This window comes from Colletotrichum jinshuiense, chromosome 10, assembly GCF_051148585.1.
Source record: "Colletotrichum jinshuiense chromosome 10, complete sequence".
Classification (NCBI taxonomy): domain Eukaryota; kingdom Fungi; phylum Ascomycota; class Sordariomycetes; order Glomerellales; family Glomerellaceae; genus Colletotrichum; species Colletotrichum jinshuiense.
The window spans coordinates 1,033,062-1,049,279 of record NC_139303.1 but is presented as its reverse complement, the minus strand read 5'-3'; the positions used below and the strand labels follow the sequence as shown (position 1 = coordinate 1,049,279).

The 16,218-nt window shown below is 55.1% G+C and overlaps 6 protein-coding genes across 6 annotated transcripts; 3 read left to right on the top strand and 3 right to left on the bottom strand.

The window, feature by feature from the left end:
* Window positions 1-3,905: 3,905 nt before the first annotated feature.
* Window positions 3,906-4,744, top strand: EsH8_X_000267 (complex I intermediate-associated protein 30-domain-containing protein; the record flags this gene model as incomplete). The annotated part of the gene is made up of 3 exons (XM_083274355.1): window positions 3,906-3,949; window positions 4,051-4,497; window positions 4,552-4,744. 3 exons carry the CDS (start codon window positions 3,906-3,908, stop codon window positions 4,742-4,744), a joined length of 684 nt encoding a protein of 227 aa, XP_083119747.1.
* Window positions 4,745-4,889: 145 nt separating this feature from the next.
* On the bottom strand, window positions 4,890-6,073 carry EsH8_X_000266 (homoserine dehydrogenase-domain-containing protein; the record flags this gene model as incomplete). The annotated part of the gene is made up of 2 exons (XM_083274354.1): window positions 4,890-5,950; window positions 6,037-6,073. The coding sequence occupies 2 exons, from the start codon at window positions 6,071-6,073 to the stop codon at window positions 4,890-4,892; spliced, it is 1,098 nt and encodes a 365-aa protein (XP_083119746.1).
* Window positions 6,074-6,549: 476 nt separating this feature from the next.
* EsH8_X_000265 (uncharacterized protein) lies at window positions 6,550-7,708 on the top strand (the record flags this gene model as incomplete). The annotated part of the gene is made up of 3 exons (XM_083274353.1): window positions 6,550-6,901; window positions 6,979-7,315; window positions 7,414-7,708. The coding sequence occupies 3 exons, from the start codon at window positions 6,550-6,552 to the stop codon at window positions 7,706-7,708; spliced, it is 984 nt and encodes a 327-aa protein (XP_083119745.1).
* Window positions 7,709-8,056: 348 nt separating this feature from the next.
* Window positions 8,057-9,208, bottom strand: EsH8_X_000264 (fructose 1,6-bisphosphate 1-phosphatase; the record flags this gene model as incomplete). Its single annotated transcript, XM_083274352.1, has 3 exons — window positions 8,057-8,187; window positions 8,248-9,029; window positions 9,084-9,208. The coding sequence occupies 3 exons, from the start codon at window positions 9,206-9,208 to the stop codon at window positions 8,057-8,059; spliced, it is 1,038 nt and encodes a 345-aa protein (XP_083119744.1).
* A 1,818-nt stretch (window positions 9,209-11,026) lies between these two features.
* On the top strand, window positions 11,027-11,793 carry EsH8_X_000263 (peroxisomal biogenesis factor 11; the record flags this gene model as incomplete). Its single annotated transcript, XM_083274351.1, has 2 exons — window positions 11,027-11,568; window positions 11,631-11,793. The coding sequence occupies 2 exons, from the start codon at window positions 11,027-11,029 to the stop codon at window positions 11,791-11,793; spliced, it is 705 nt and encodes a 234-aa protein (XP_083119743.1).
* Window positions 11,794-12,574: 781 nt separating this feature from the next.
* Window positions 12,575-14,236, bottom strand: EsH8_X_000262 (uncharacterized protein; the record flags this gene model as incomplete). The annotated part of the gene is made up of 7 exons (XM_083274350.1): window positions 12,575-12,988; window positions 13,047-13,143; window positions 13,205-13,281; window positions 13,669-13,841; window positions 13,916-13,921; window positions 13,985-14,113; window positions 14,185-14,236. The coding sequence occupies 7 exons, from the start codon at window positions 14,234-14,236 to the stop codon at window positions 12,575-12,577; spliced, it is 948 nt and encodes a 315-aa protein (XP_083119742.1).
* Between the last annotated feature and the right edge of the window lie 1,982 nt (window positions 14,237-16,218).

The window sequence follows — 16,218 nt, the reverse complement described above, 5'->3', positions numbered from 1 at the left end:
AAGGGGCCTTAAGTCCAAACACGGCACCGTACTTGGGACACATTGTACAAGTCACTATCAACCAGGGCAGGGCAGGGACGGGCATGAGCGTGGCAAAAGCTAACTAGTACCGCGTCCTTGATGGCTACGTGGGCAACAAACTACATCCTCCAGGCCGTTACCCGCTGGACTGGTGTACGGCACTGGACAGGATCGGAAATGTCTCGGCGTGATGCCTCAGACTCTCTGTGATGTGAGTTGATGACATCACGTACAGGCAGGATTCAAGGTCACGGGGAGCAGAAAAGATAGGGCATAGCAAACGCATATCAGTATGAGACGTTGTTGCAGTAACACATTCGCCAACGACTTTGCACCGCAAGGGATTGTCCGACAGGGATCGGGATTACTGCCCCGGGGGGGGGGGGGGGGGGGGGGACGTAGGAAGGATGAATGACAATCATGGGGTAAAAGGGACCCGACTGCAGCACAATAAGGCGAGATGGCTCACGTACCCAGTTACCGACACCAGAACGATGGCCGGAGAGAGTTTGTGCATGCGTTTTTGCATGTGCCCTGTATAACCCGACGGGTGGATGGGTTCGCCCGTGGTACGGTCGAGTTTGACGTCGTTATCATGCCTGGCTAGGGGTCTTCGGTCGGGTGCCGGGTCGCGCGCGCGCGGAGGGGGGTTGGACTCGCAGGGCCAGCAAGTCTTGGGGAAGAAGGACTTAAACTTGGGGATTGCCCATGTTGCTCCCACCCCGGACCAGAAAAGGAGGGGAAGGTGCGGATTTAGGAGCATCATCCATGAAATAGCCAGCACAGCGTCTCGCCCCCCAGGCAGCGCCAGACAAGGCAATACGTATAAACCGTACCAGGCAGGACGAGGCAGGGCAGGGGCGGTTTGTATCGAATGTAACCAGGCGAGTTCAGTTGATTGCGGTTCAGTTCAGTGCAGGTGGCGGGCAAAGCCGGGCGTCGAGAGGACCTCGCTACTATGCGCCTGGGCCGCGACTTGCATCTGCAGGGCATAACATCATGGCATGGCGCGGCATGGAACAACGCCCCAGGGATGGCTCGAGGATGGGAATGGTTGGGAACACAGATACTTGTCGTTCGCTTGACACCCTCGGCTGCGCCTGTTGCTCGATTGGGGAAGGATGCCATGGTTGCACAAGAGTTCCTTAGGTCGTCACCGTCAGTCGGGCCCTGCGAGTCTGGTTGTTCGAGTGACACAGGGAGGTGTCAGGTCGGCTGCCAGTTGCGTCTCGTATTCCCAGCAAGCGCAGAGAGAATGAGAAGGAGGGGGGGAAGGACCAGAGTTGCCGGCAAGTGCATGATGTGATTACTAACTGATCCAGTGAACGAGGAGAATCTTGGGTGCCACAGCATTGTACATAAACGCAGAGAGACGCATACATTGGAGAGGCTTGCCGCCAGACTTGGGGGGCGGGGGTGACGGGCCAAGAAGTATGGGGTAGGATTGCTGTAACGGATGTGTCGGATTGGAGATTGTGGTTCTGAGGCGTTCTAGGTGTACCGGGGGTTGTTGAGGTTGGGTTGAGCAAATCGCCTGAAAGTCCACGGAGGTGGCAGGACGGTGGATAAGGACCAAACAAGGGAAGGAGAGGAGTTGACGAGGGTCGAGAACGGTAGCACCATGAGGAGGGGGGCCGGGGCGTGTGCCCGCCCCTCGGAGTTAAGCCCGGGGGTGAGGTGCTGTGTTCTCTGCCGTCCGTCACCTTGGTAATTCCAGAGCAGGTGCAATATTCAAACCCAAGCTTTCAACACTTCGTCCGAAACCCTCATGTCCCATGAGATGAGGCAAGGCGGAGCAGCTAGGTTTCCGCAAATAACAAATAACAGTCCCAAAGCCTAGTGGGATGTTTTACTCTCGGCATTATCTTGTGATGTGACTACGATCTCTTTACTGTCCTGCTGAAGTACAGGGATGCTCAAACACGGCATTAGGAGATCTGGACCGTAATGGAGCCGAGACTACCATTCTCCAGCCCAAGAACGCAGGCATACTACCGAGAGTGGCTCTTTCTGGCCCCGGCGGCTTGCATTGCCCGAGGAAGCACAGGATGCAACGCAGGAAAAGAGACGGCTTTCTGTTGTCTGTTGCAACAAAGCACGGAGTCGGAATCGGAGTCGGAAGATGAGCGGCGGTACTTAACGTCACATTTCCAGCACCATCACAGTAATTAATCCAGGTCCTATTGATTGGTGCAAAGTTCAGAATCAATCACACCGGGCCAAGGAACCCACCCGATGAGTGATCTACATGAGTATCTGAATAGGCTGGGCCCAGCCCATCCACCTCACACAGTACTTCGATTCGTCCCAACCCTACCTGCCTGTCACGTTATCGTCCCGTCCGATATCAACTCGAACCAAAAAGCTTCTCGTTTGAACGATGCAAGCATGGCCAGGGCAGCTTTAACAATATTTGCTTGAATTGGCTGGTGGAAACTTTCAAAAGCTACCTTCATCGTCTTGGCCAAACCCCGGAGCCGATCCGGCACCAGCGGGCACAGACAACGGCCCAGGAAGACGCCCGTCCCCTTAACCCGTCCCCACGCCAAACCGACCTTCACAGTTCCTTTATCGTTCTCCATGGGCGTAAGAGACGGGTAAACTTAGCGGGACGACATTTGGTGACCTCGTGTCTGATCCAAAGGTCCAGCGTGAGCAAGGCAGCACGAGTTTCAACCCACAAATATCGCTGGAAGGCTAAAATGTCCTTTTGTGGTTTTCATCCCACTTCAACCTTGCCTTAAGGCACCGTCCACGCCGCTCCGACCCAAACCGTTTCGTACCGCACCGACGGAACTCCCCAGTCAAGGCGCTAAGGAGGCGTCAGCTATCCCGTATTCGTCATGTTAATTATTCATAGACGCCAGATGTTGAATGTCTGTCACGTCTTCGTGCCCTCATTGTGTCGTGTTTGCTGTCGTGGGACATAGGCCAACATACTAAGACATGCGGATGGCGTTTGATTCGTTAGCCCACCCCCCGCCTTCACACTTGGACATCGTCTCGCACTCAACCAACACATTCACTTCATCAACCTCGTTGTGTGCTCGGAAATTTCTGGTGTCCTGGGAACTCTAACCCGTAATGGCATGTCTGGAAACTTGAATGGTCATTCAAAGTCAATCTGCCGTATCCTCCCATCCTGATAGATGATGTACACAGGGTACCCACAGGTTTTCTTCGTTAAGGAACGACTTAAGCCTGTCGGTTCTATTTGCATTGCCTCAACGACTCAGGATTTTAAGCCCGTCTCCAACACAATAGCACAGATAGATCGGCGCGTAAGCCCGCCCACTAAACCGTATATGCTCTCTTTTGCCCCCTAAGATTAGATTCCCAGATTTGCAAACGAGAAGTTGAGAGATTCACACTCTCCGCAGCGAAGGATTGAAACACAGCCATCACTACTTTTGCTCAGCCACCGCAGCTCGAGGACGGAGATTAGGTAACCAGGCCACTTCGACGACCGGAGAGTCCCACTGTTTACTTAACCCGCCCCACTAGAAGCGTGGACCAAGGCGGGCGGCAGATGCCGTTCCACAAAGAAGTCGTCGGTCGGTACAGTACATGTACATTTTACTTCCACTTGCCTTACTAGGCTAACAAAGCATCACTTCCCTCCACCTGCACCCAGCCATCCTGTCGGGATCCACTCGGTGTCTTTCTTTCAATCTCAATCACCTGCAATCCTAAATGAAGTCATTGTAATCCTTCGCGCACTTTGAACGCTCTTGTCTGCAGTCGGCCGCCCACAACGCAGCCTTACCGGATAGCCACACCCGTCGAAACGGCAGACACATCGCATCCACGCGCCCCCTCAATTCTATTTCAAATCGCTGGCCAACAACCGCCGAGACAGCGTCTATTCTGCAAAGACGCCCGCCATGGCACCGGACTGGAAACTGCTCTATATCTACGGAGGTGATAGGTTAGTGTGCCCAGTCACGTGTGTGACACGAACGATGCCTCCAAACCCCCACGCCCCTGCCCCTTCTGCCAGGTGAACACGCGGTTAACCATCGCCCACAGCCCCTGGGACTCAAGTTTATGGACCGATTCCGACGACCGAGTCCGCGGCGGCAAGAGTCAGTCTCACTTGCATTGCGAGTCTCCGGAAAGAGCCGAATTTTTTGGCAACCTGGATATCACCGCCTTGGGAGGAGCTGGCTTTGCGTCTCAGAGGACTCTCGGCACGCTTCACCTGGACTTGAGCCAGTATGACGGGCTCATCGTTAAGGTCTTGAAGTGCGACGCCAAGAAGTACACACTGACCATCAAGGACGAGATCCTCCCGCCGAGAGAGGATGGCCGTGACCAGAGCACCATTAGCTGGGAGTATGATTTCGTCTCCGAGGCTGGCGGAGAGGTGAAAATCATGTGGGATGACTTGAAGCCCACCTACAGGGGCAAGCCCAAGCCCGATACCAAGCCCTTGGATGTATCCAGTATCAAGAGAATCAGCTTTATGATGCGAAGGTAAGGCGCATATCCTTAACACACCACTCGCTCATGGCTCACCGACTGTTGTAGTTTCTTTGGAGAGCAAGAAGGGGACTTCAGCTTGACCGTTGGCCACCTAGCCGCCATCAGCAATCGTCCCACGTCATCGGACTCCGACGTGTCGTTCGAGAAGGATTGTGCTGCTGCACATGCACATGCAGCTACCCCAGCCCCGGCTACCCGGTCATCGTGGTTGAGTTGGATTTGTGGATGGGCTAGATGACGTTGACCTGCAACGGGAGCCGAGGGATTTTGAAAAGATTGCTGTTGAGGACAAAAATCACATTCTGTTTACGAAATTTCCAGGATAATCATTTGGGCGTCAGGGGAGGCATTTGGATTCGTCCCAAAAATGCTAATTTAGAGCTTCAAGCAATCTGGCCCAACACCTTGATCAAGTCACCCGTCACACCCATGGCCGTAACGTCGCCGCCAGCTCCCGCACCCTGGATGATGAGCGGGTTGCTGCCATACCGCTCAGTGTAGAAGCTGATGATGTTATCGCTACCCTTGAGGGCTGCAATCGGGTGAGATGCGTCGAACTGCTCCAGGCCAACCTTGACCTGTTTGCTGGCGACGTCGATGCTGCCGACAAAGCGGACTACTTTGCCCTGTTTCTCTGCCGCCGCCTTTGTCTCCTCCATCTGGCTGTCAAACTCGGGCAGCTTTTGCAGGAACTCGTCCCCGCTTGAACAAGACTCGAGCTCTTTGGGGATCAAGCTCTGGACAGGGAACGATGTTGGGGACTCGACCGGCAGTCCCGCCAATCTTGCAAGGATGGTGAGCTTCCGGGCCACGTCGAGGCCGTTGAGGTCGTCTCTGGGGTCGGGCTCCGTATAGCCCAGTTCCTTCGCCTTGGCCACCTCGGCGGACCACTTGCCGCCGGAGCCCGAAGTCGGAGCAAACGAGTTGAAGAGGAACGACATGGTGCCGCTGAAAACACCCTCGATCTTGGTGACACGGTCGCCCGTCTCGACGAGGTCCTTGAGTGTGGCGATGACGGGCAAGCCTGCGCCGACGGAAGACTCGTGGTAAACCTTGGCGCCGGAGGCCGACGCAGCGGCGAAGATGTCTTGCCACAGCTTGTATGAGCCAGAGAAGGCCTTCTTATTGGGTGTCACCACGCTGATACCGCGGCTGAGGAAGACGGGGTAGGCGTCGGCGACGTCTTGAGAGCTGGTGTTGTCGACCAGGACGACCTTGGCAGGGGCGGCGGCAAGGTACTCGGCAAGCTGGGTGAGAGCAGGAGGGGCGTGCGACGCCGTCGATAGCTTCTCAATAGCGCCACCGATGGGGATGGGAGAGTAGTTGGCATCGTACAACGCCTTCTTGCTCGTCGAGATGTACACCAAGTTAATCTTCGGGGAGGGTCGTCGAGTGGACAGCACCTCAAGCTGGGAGAGGAAGCTCTTTCCAACTCCGCCAGCACCTGTACCCCGCCAAGTGGTCAACACACATTCGCAACATAATAAACCTGGGAGGACTTGGAGGGAGGGGCTTCAGGGCGTTCCCTACCAATGATGGCGATGAAAACTTGCTTGGATGATGCCATTGTCAATAATTCTGGTTGTACTTCGTCTGATATCGGACTGATGAACTTCACAGAAAAAAAATGCAACTTGCGTGATCGGATGCAATGGCGGGGTGGGAGAGAAAAGGCATCCAATTCGAAACCCCTCCGACCGCGGGGCAGCTCGTGGTGGGGCAGAGTACGCCTGCCCAGACTCCGAACCTAGTGTCCCCGTACCCACCGGTCACCGAAGCCTCACCGAGCTGAGGGTCTGGTCGGCGGGACCCTCGGCAATCCGCAGCTTCTGAGGGCCGAAGCTTGGGCCCCTCTTTGCGAGGTCGTGTCGTCATCCACTACAACCTCACCAGGGGAGCTCAGCCAGGTGGTTCTCGTACAAAACCGTAGGGCTGATTCTGCAGGAACTTGTTTGTGTATGTTCTGCTTCTCGCAACGTGTTTCCCCCCTTGATCGACGTCTTGGTTTACTTGTGTATTTCTCCCAAGTCAACACAGTTCATCATGACGCTTCTACAGTCCCTCCTCCACCTCACCAATTTCAAGAGTCCCTTGTTACGGACTTTGGTCCCCGCCGTTTCTGCCGCATATGCGATCCAGGCCGCCTTTGCTGTGCCCTCAATCCTCGCTCAGAATGAACGCTTTTACGACTTCTCTGGCTCGTTGACCTTTCTATCCGTCACCGCCCTCAGCCTTTATTTACCCTCACTCCGTGCAAAGTACTCGTCGAACCTTGCCAATGCCTCAGCATCGTTGCCCAGTCTCCTAGCGCCGTTCACCAAGCCTGGCGGCGTGGGAGCTTTGAATTGGAGACAGGTTGTTCTTAGTGGCGCCGTCATCTTCTGGGCTGTCAGGTGTGAGTGACATCCCCCTCCTTGTAGCGGTCACACAACGCTTCAGACCAATGCTCACTCATTCCCCCCAATCACACAGTGGGATCATACCTCTTCCAGCGTATTTTGGAAGAAGGGAAGGACTCCCGTTTTGACGAGATCAAGAAGTCTCCCACCAGGTTCGCCGTCGCCTTCTTCGCCCAAGCCACCTGGGTCTCTCTGTGCCTTCTCCCTGTCATCGCCTTGAACTCTGTGCCCGCTGCCGCGTTCGCCGCTTTTCCAGCCTTCAAAGCCTCTGACGCCATTGGCCTGCTTGTGTACATCAGTGGTTTTGCATTTGAAATCACCGCTGACCGGCAAAAGAGCAAATGGCTGCGAGAGAGACGCGAGAAGGTCCACGACGAGCAGTTTATGACGAGCGGTCTCTGGAGCGTTAGGTACGTCGAGACTGTTCACATGCGCACAACTGCTTGTCGCAACTTGGAGGGAAATGCGTATGTTGTGACGAGAAAAAAAAAAGCTGACAAGCCCCTAGCCAATACCCCAACTACTTTGGCGAGATTTCTCTCTGGACTGGTGTTGCTACCGCAGCCGCTGGTGTTCTCGTTACACAGCCCATCCAGTTGGCCCTTGGTCTGTCAGGTGGTATCGCTGGACCATTGACTGCTGCGGCCATGTCCTATGTGAGTCCAGCTTTCGTCAGTTTGCTCCTCCTCAAGGTCTCTGGAGTGCCATTGAGCGAGAAGAAGTACGACAAGCGCTATGGTGACCGCAAGGACTATCAGGAATGGAAGAAGAACACCCCCAAGCTATTCCCCAAGTTCTTCTGAGCGGGAAACAGCAGCACCCACGGTACAGCACAGTACGATGTTGTCACAAATAAAGCGCATGGTTCTGAAAGCAGTCGATTTTGTACACCATTCAAATGTCCAATCTGCTTGATGCATATCCTAGTCCTGGCCGGTGATGGTTGGCCAATCTTCCAAATTTCCACAATGTCCCTATCCCATTCCTCATATCACATACCATCCTCACAGTTGATCCCGGTGCCCAAAGCGCCGCATAAAATAAAACAAGGGGAATCAACCACCCTTTATGTTGGACAAATCATAAAATGCGCCGTATTTCCGCACGTGTCGTGATATGTTGTTGCGTAGGATGATGGTTCTCTCTGCACCTTACTGGTGGAACTTCTTGACCTTCTCAACCTCGTCGTAACTGCCCATAAAGATACCAGCTCTGTCGTGAATGTTCTCAGGCACCACCTCAAGCATTCTTCTCATTTGGCTGTCCACCGCTTGACCACCAGCTGCGAGGGATGTCAGCCTTTGTATGAGGGGCATGTAACGGAATATTTTGGGGGACTAACCGTTCTCAAACACCAGCGCCATGGGCGCGCACTCGTACAGAATACGGAGCTTACCCTTGGGGCTCTTCTTGTCCGCCGGGTATGCAAAGACACCTCCATACAGCAACGTGCGGTAGGCATCAGCAACCATGGAGCCGATGTAACGCGCGCTATACGGCTTGCCGTTCTCTTGAGGGGTCTTCAATGAGTTGAAGTAGTTGTTGGTGCTGTCCTCCCAGTAGAGCGAGTTACCCTCGTTGACCGAGTAGATGGCGCGGGCCTTGGGCAGGCGCATGTCGGGGTGGGTAAGGATGAACTCGCCAACGCCGGTGTCGAGGGTGAAACCGTTGACAGTACCACCCTTCATGGTGATAACCAGCTGGGACGAGGCGCCGTACATGGTGAAGCCTGCGGCCAGGAGCTCGGTGCCAGGCTTCAGAATGTCCTCCTTGGTGCCGGTGGAACCCTCTGGCAGCTTGTGAATGGCAAAGATGGTACCGACTGACACACCGGCATCCAAGTTGGAGCTTCCGTCGATAGGATCGCAGGCCACAGCGTAGCGGGCGCCAGTGGCGTCCTTGAAGAAGATGACCTCCTCCTCCTCTTCAGAGACCAGCAAGGCGCACTTGCCAGATGACCTCATGGCCTCAATGAAGAGATCGTTGGAGATGACATCGAGCTTCTTTTGGTCATCGCCCGTGGTGTTGGAGGAACCGGCCAGACCCGTGAGATTGACCAGGGTGGCTCGACGGATGTAGTATGCGATGGACTTGAAGGAAAATTGCAGGGCGTGGCACAGAAGACTAGGGGTATGATCAGAAGCTGTCGACGGACGCAGGAAGGAAGAGAACACCTACGTAAAATCTCCGGTGGCCTCCTTGTGCTTCGCTTGCTCTTCCGTAAGGAAACGGGTCAGAGTGACGATGTTGGTGTTGATCTTCTCAGTCTCTTGACCGGTGCCGTTTGTTGTGTAGGCCGACATGTTGGGCTATGAGTAAGAGGCGCGGAACAGTAGATGGATGGGGTTGCAACAAGGAGGGAAGATGACTTCGTCAGTGAATATGCGAGGAGTAGATTCCCAATCGACGAGGATTTAAAGCTTGTGATGGCGGGGTTCACGATAGCTGTAACAAGGAGCGATGCGCACTGATTCAATGGATCGGAGTTAAACCGATGAGAAGGGGTATGAAGAGTTGATAAATGTTGTAGGGAGGGAGAATAGGGAGAATAAGTCAAGAGGCAAGATTACGAAGAAAGAGGACAATTGGAGGAAATGGATCGTGTATGTAGTCCGGGTCTGGAACAAGACCTCAGACAGCGTTGCCGGAAGCTCTCGTCTTCAATGGGGTCCTCATGGGAGAATGCCCCTCAATTCGGCATACGGCTATCACAGGGCTACGTCCTATTATCGCGCGCGATCCCGAGTCATCACGACCAAGTGGAGCGACCTCCGGCCGAGGGGAACCCGAGACATGGGGGACGAGGGCGCAAAGCACAGGACGCGAGGCGCTCCTCGAGGATTTCTCGGAAACCCTCGGCGCGGTGTGCAGCGAGCAAACCATAGTCTACGGGTGGGCTAGGCTGGTTGGGCTGGGTTCTTTCAACTTTGAGAGGCGCGGGCGGCTGGGATGGAAGAGGGAACCTTGTCTGGGGCGTGGGCACTTGCTTGTTTGCGCTGAGGGGGAGGGGCTTCGGGGTTAGGAGAAAAGAGTCAAACCAGAGACGGCGGAAAAGAGAGTGGAGGGCGAGAAGGGGTCCGGGTGACATCATGTGGGTGACGGATGAAGGTATTCCAATCCATTGGATCGGACGGATAATCGTTCTTGAGCTATGGATATTCACCATGTCTGGCATGTTTATGTTCCCCGCCTCCGGCAATCTGTGGCTGGGGTTAGATATCGCCAAAACGCGCCAAACACTGGTTGCTACAGACTGTCTTCTTGTGGCTTTCTGTGGCTCAAGTCCGGCTGGAGGTGTAGACTTTGTCCGTCCCATGACTTCGGGTTGTTGCTTGACGGTGGATGGGGCTGGTTTCCAACCCCGCAGATAATCCCGTCACTAGATGGAAATAGAAAAGCTGGATAGTGGGCTAGATTATGAATCGCAGTGGACGTCAACGGGAGAGACCAATGCATAAAAAATGCCATGCAAAAACTATGTAATTGTGTAGTAATGGTTAATCAATATCTACATATTGGGTGTGGGTGGGGTGCCCACGTGCCGTGCTCGTGACTGGGAAGGAACGTCCTGATGTGATGATGCCTCAGTTTTAAACTTGATTGGAGCCTCAGGCATAATTATTTTATCTACCGGCAGCGTCCTGGGCTATTCCCAATCCCCCCAGCCTCTCGACCCCACCAGCAGAGTGCTAAGCTGTGGAACGAACATCAGGCCCTCAGCACAAGCTGAAGGTGCGCAAGCAGCCCATACTACCGGGCTCTTCTTGGGCCTGCCGGCCGATGCAAGAAGGCACGTGAGAGTGTGTCTCCGCGCTGCGCGTCCAAATGCTAGGTCCTCCTCCACGTTCGCTGATGTCTCGGGTTCGCTGGCGGACCTCGGCATATGGCAGCACGTCTTCAGCCGGTCGGCCTGCCCAATGCATGCTCTCCAAACAATCTTCCCCCATCGAGAGGAGTAGCAGCCCCTTCCTATGCCATCGACACTTTCGTGACTTCGAACCGCAGCATCCGTTAAGAGTCCACCATTCCCCATCAAATTCCTCCCGCGTCGTCATCAACTTTCTAAACATCCGGTGATTTCAAATCACACACCCCAAAAAAAAACCCCCCAAAAAGCCACAATGGTCGCCGACGCCCTCATCTACCACCCATCGGTGGCTCATTACAACAAGTTTGTTGCCACGACTGTTGGCCGCGACAAGATCCTCCGCACCCTCCAGTACTTCGCCCGCTTCTATGCTTGGTACCTTTTCCGCACCAATGGCTCCAAGACCGAGATCGCCCCCTGGGATGCGATCAAGAAGCAGTTCGGCCTGACCCGCAAGATCATGCGCATTGGCAAGAATGTCGAGCACTTCAAGGCCGCTGCCGTCGCCTCCGACGCCAAAACCACCGACCCCGTTCTTCGCTATGCCGCCGTCGGCCGCCAGCTGGGATACGCCGGCTACCTTACTTTCGATGCCGCCACCGTCCTCGACGCTGCCGGCATTAAGAAGTGGGAGGGCGCCAAGAAGCTGCAAAAGGAGGCCTACCGCTTCTGGGCCATTGGTCTCATCTTCAGCGTTGTCGCTCAGACTTACACCCTGTATCGCCTCCAGCAGCGCGAGGCTAAGGTAGACAAGAAGGAGGGCGAAGGTGTTGTCGAGGCTAAGAGAATAGCCATGTAAGTTCTTCCTCCTGAATTGGGCATGCCGTTTGAAAACCTGGCGCTGACAATATACCCAGTGAACGTGCCGTCAGCCGCCTGCAGCTCATTTCTGACCTTTGCGACTTGACCGTCCCCACGTCCGCGCTGGCCTGGCTCAACTTCGATGATGGCATCGTCGGCCTTGCCGGTACGGTGAGCAGTTTGATTGGCGTGTATACCCAGTGGAAGAAGACAGCATAATCGGCGCGGCCAGGGAATATCTGTTATTTGTATGCGTGTGACATGTGCACTTTGCCCAAGAAGGATGTCTTGATGTATAATTTTTAAGTATATGATGCTGGAGGAAATGCTTTTGACCTCGGGGCGTTCCGGATGTATCCAGCCAAGGTTGAAGGCACGGTTGCCATGACGGGAGGGAAAGAGTAGGCAAATTGCTAGCCAACTCCCCGCTGTCGACGCGGGCACGATAGTCAACTTTGATATCTAGTAAGACACTTTCGATCATTCATCATGCGAGCGGTTTCTACATATCCTTCGAGCCAACAATCTCGCACGATCTCAAGCTGAGGCATACGTAAAACAATGCGATGCGCAGAATCCTTTGCTCATGGCACATGACGAAGCCTCAAAGCTGGTCAAATGGATCAAAGTCTGTCTGAAAAATAGACGCGAAATCATTTTTGTTCTGATGGATATCCATGCGTGTAATCGTACATTATACATAGGGCAATCAAGACTTTTCTCTCCAGCTCAACGATACCTACGTAGCTGGTTCTGTAACTGCATCCCACCTGATGCCTTGGCCAACGTCAAAATCCCTCACATGTCTGTAGATTGACATTGGCGCCTATACAGAGGCCAAAAAGTGGCCGTGCTCATCACCTTCAACTCATCTTAAAGATACGCAGCGTCTCGCTGGCGATGGATCGGCTTGCGTCAAGACACTAGAATCGAGGTGCCTCCAGGATCTATTCAGAGTCAAGGACAGCCCCTGTGAGGCAAGCGTTTGAGCAGGAGTGAGTTACCAGTAGCGGCCACCACGTTCATACTCGCGAGGGTACCCTTCACGCGGGTAGCCTGCATCCCGAGGAGGGAAATCTCTCGGCGGGCGGTCGTACGGTCTACCGTTGACGTACGGGTCAGGAGGCGGAGGATAGTCCCGGCGGTAGGGGTCCTCGTAGCGGCCTCGAGGAGGGGGGTAGTCGTCGATGGGGCGACGGGGAGGCGAGCGATACCGAGCGCGATCGTCATAGTACTCCCGGCGGGGGCTTCGCTCGCGGTATCCCTCGCGGTATCCGTCTCTCCGCGGGCTGTAGCCCCGCGGCGGTCCGCGGCGGTCGTAGTCGTCAACCGGAGGCGGGTAGGGCCGGCGGCCACCACCGGGCGAACGGGAGCGTGCGCCACGCATGTCACGAGGCGGCATGTCAGGTTGGGTCTGGTATTGTGTGAGCTCATCCTGAACTTGTTCTGTCGCGCCTTGGCCTGTTACTTACGTCGGCGACACAAGTAACACGATTCCCCTTGAATTCTCGGCCATCGAGCTTTTCAACGGCAGTTCTCAAGTCTGCCGCGGTTTCGAACTCAACGAAGCTGATGGATTCTTCAAGTTAGCAGAGATACCGGTGTAGATCTCGGGTGATGGCCGACTTACCCCCGTCCGTTGCCGTCGCGGCCCGTCTCAGAGTAGACAACATCAAGGCTCGATTGACGAGCGAAGTCTTTGAGGTCCTATATCCAGAGTCCATGTAAGTCGGTGTCCAGGAGCGGTGTGATGGGCCGAAGAAGGCTGATAATCCGGGAGTCAAAGACTAGGCAACGGCCTGTCAAGGGGGGTGAAGCCAAAGGTAAGGAGAGTCCGGCTTTGGGGATCCATCGCTGCTCTGGCAGGTCCGGGCCGATTCAGAGAAACGGTCGTGGACTTGACGAAGCAAGTTTCAGGAGCGCAGCACAGTCCGGACCAGTCGACTGACGGGATGCGGGTGCTTGGAGCCGAAGGCGCACAGCGTGCCGGGAAATCCATCTCGAGGGTATGATGAATGCCCAGGCACGCCATGCGCCACCAATAGAAGGGAATCCAGGTATCCAGCTTAGAGAATGGGGAGAGAATCAACAGACCTGCCAACTGGTATCGGTGGGAAGTCCCGTGATCTGCATTCGGTGGGGAGTGCGGCGAGGCCTTGGGGGCGCGCGCTCGTTGTTGTTGAAGCCGCCGGCACTGCCGCCCTCCCGATGCCGGGTTCCACGGGCAAATTGTACAGTCAGGCGTTCGCCCATGAAGTCGGATCCATCTTTTTAACGCTATAGTTAGCGGACCGGAGCGGAAGTAGGTAAGTTGACCATGGAACGGCGCGTCAGGACGTACGGAAAGCTGGGCGGGCGAGAGGTCAGCGACGGAAGAACAAGCATGAATGGACAGGTATGGACCACTTACCGGGCACAACGTCACGGGCATCCATTGCATCCTTGTACTCGATGAAGCCGAACCCGTTCATGAGCTTGATCTCAGTGATTTCGCCGGTGCCATGGGTCGCGAAATGGGCCTCGACGTCAGCCTTGGTGGCTGTAGGAGCGCGAATGTTTTAGCATGTTGTGGCGAGCGGCGCGCCAGGTGATGCGCAAGGCCGAGCTTACCAGTGCGTGGGAGGTTTCCCAGGTACAGCCTGGTGGAAGATACCTCGGTCATGGTAACTGATGGGTTGTCCTTGGGAAATCAGTCTCAATCGGAGGGAAGAAAACAGACGTTGGCGCGCGATTCCAGCCTGGAGGGAGGGGCTGCGGAGGCGATGGTCCGTGGAAAGGCAATACAGGGTTTGTGGTTGGACCCAAGACGGTTTCCGGAGCAGAACTGCACAGAACAGCTGCGATGGAGAAGGATCAACAAGAAACCTAGGGCCAGATAGCTTCCGCGAAGGGGAGAAGCAAGCGGGCCTCGTAACGTCCGGGGAACGTGCAAGAGAGCGGCCGTACTGACGGTGCAGAGAGAAGATGGATCGCCTAAACCCGGTTGTCGCCCAGATATGCGAGAGGGGAAGAGGGATGAAGCGATGGCGGGTGTGTTGAGAGGGTTGGGGGATTATGAGGATAGGAAAGTCGGCGTTACACCAATCAGTCGTCTTGCGATTGGTCGGAACAGAGAGGAGTCTCTGTAAGACGACGAAGAAGCTGAGGAGGTGATGGTGATGGGTGGTGGGAGGAGGGCGAGGCAATGTCGAGGTGAGACGAGGTGAGGTGCTGTCGGGCAAGGAAGGTATTTGATGTTGCTTGATACCTGGCTAGGCAAGGACGGAGGGAGGGCGGCCTGGGTAGCTACGACCTGAAGACCTGTGTTCCTTGCGAAGATGGCCCGCGACAGAAAAAACAGTAAAGAGGGTGGGTGGGTGGAGCGAAAACGAGAGCCAGGCATGGGCTGAAGAGGGGAGGGGAGGAGACGCTGGACCTGGGCTGGGCCGCCGACCGAAGAGGAGCAGGAGGAGCTGTGGCGTCTGGAGCAGCCCAGGGTAAGGTAGCATCAGCCAATGGCACGGCAAGCTACACCCCGGCGCTGCATGCCCAACCTCAGGTACCTTCTGTTCTCTACCCACGGCCAAAGCTGCTGAGGAACTGCACCAGGAGCCTGATACGGTGAGGTACCGCGCACCTTGCCCATTTTCGAACGTCGCAACGCTCTTCTTTTTAACCTTACTGCATAGCGGAGTGGTCAAGCAGCCTGCATTGGGTCACTGGGGGACGAGGAAGCAGATTGAAGCTTCACCAACTTTTACCCAGTCAGAAACTTAATCAGGAGGCCCCCGTCTCATGTTCTATTGTGCGACCCGAGGCAGCTCTCCACCTCGGAATTGCCATCTACACTGCGAGGCAGGCAGGCGGACATCTTTGGACGAAGAAGCATCAAGTAGCTTTCGGCACGTTTGATGGATGATATCTTTGACAGGGAAGCTAAAACACACTCTAAAGCAGCTTGTTGCGGCGCCTCAGGAACCTGCACTTAAGCCATTTGTGGTGTAGCTGGACGAGCCAGGGCGCTCATTCACTTGCCGGTATCCAGACTAATCCACGCGACACTGCAGATGCAACAACGTATGCCATTCTTCGGCCTCTCTGGCAACCGCAACGGCTTGTCTTCATGTTGCTTCAGTCCCCTCCCCGATACCACAAGTCGGCCTCCCAAGCAGTGACGGAGGGAAAATCGCATCCAGACTGCCAATCAGAGGTGAAGATGGGAGATCTCCGCCAGGGGGGGTGCAGCTTCGTAGCTGTCCGGCAACATGCTGCCGTGCCCAGGTGTTGCCCAGATCCTCGCTGTTAATCAAAAGTGCCCGGTCATACCTAGAACACTACATGGATATTGCATGGTGCCAGTCTTAGCAGGAGGGCGTTCTGTTCGCCAAATTCGTACACCTCCCGACCCCTTTCCGTGCGACCCGCTGCATCGGGTAATCCAAGTAACTCCTCCCGTTTCATCAGCCGCAAAGAAGGGCAAGGAAACACAGGCATTTCCGATTTCTCGTCACCTGCAAAGTAACGAACGCATCTGAGATTGCGATGGCCTGGGGAGGAAATCGGGAGATCAGTGACATGGAAGCAGAATTCTGTCGGATGATGGTTGGGCTTTAAATTTGTCATTTTGATTTTTCTTTTTATTACCACCTGTCCCTGGACCCATGT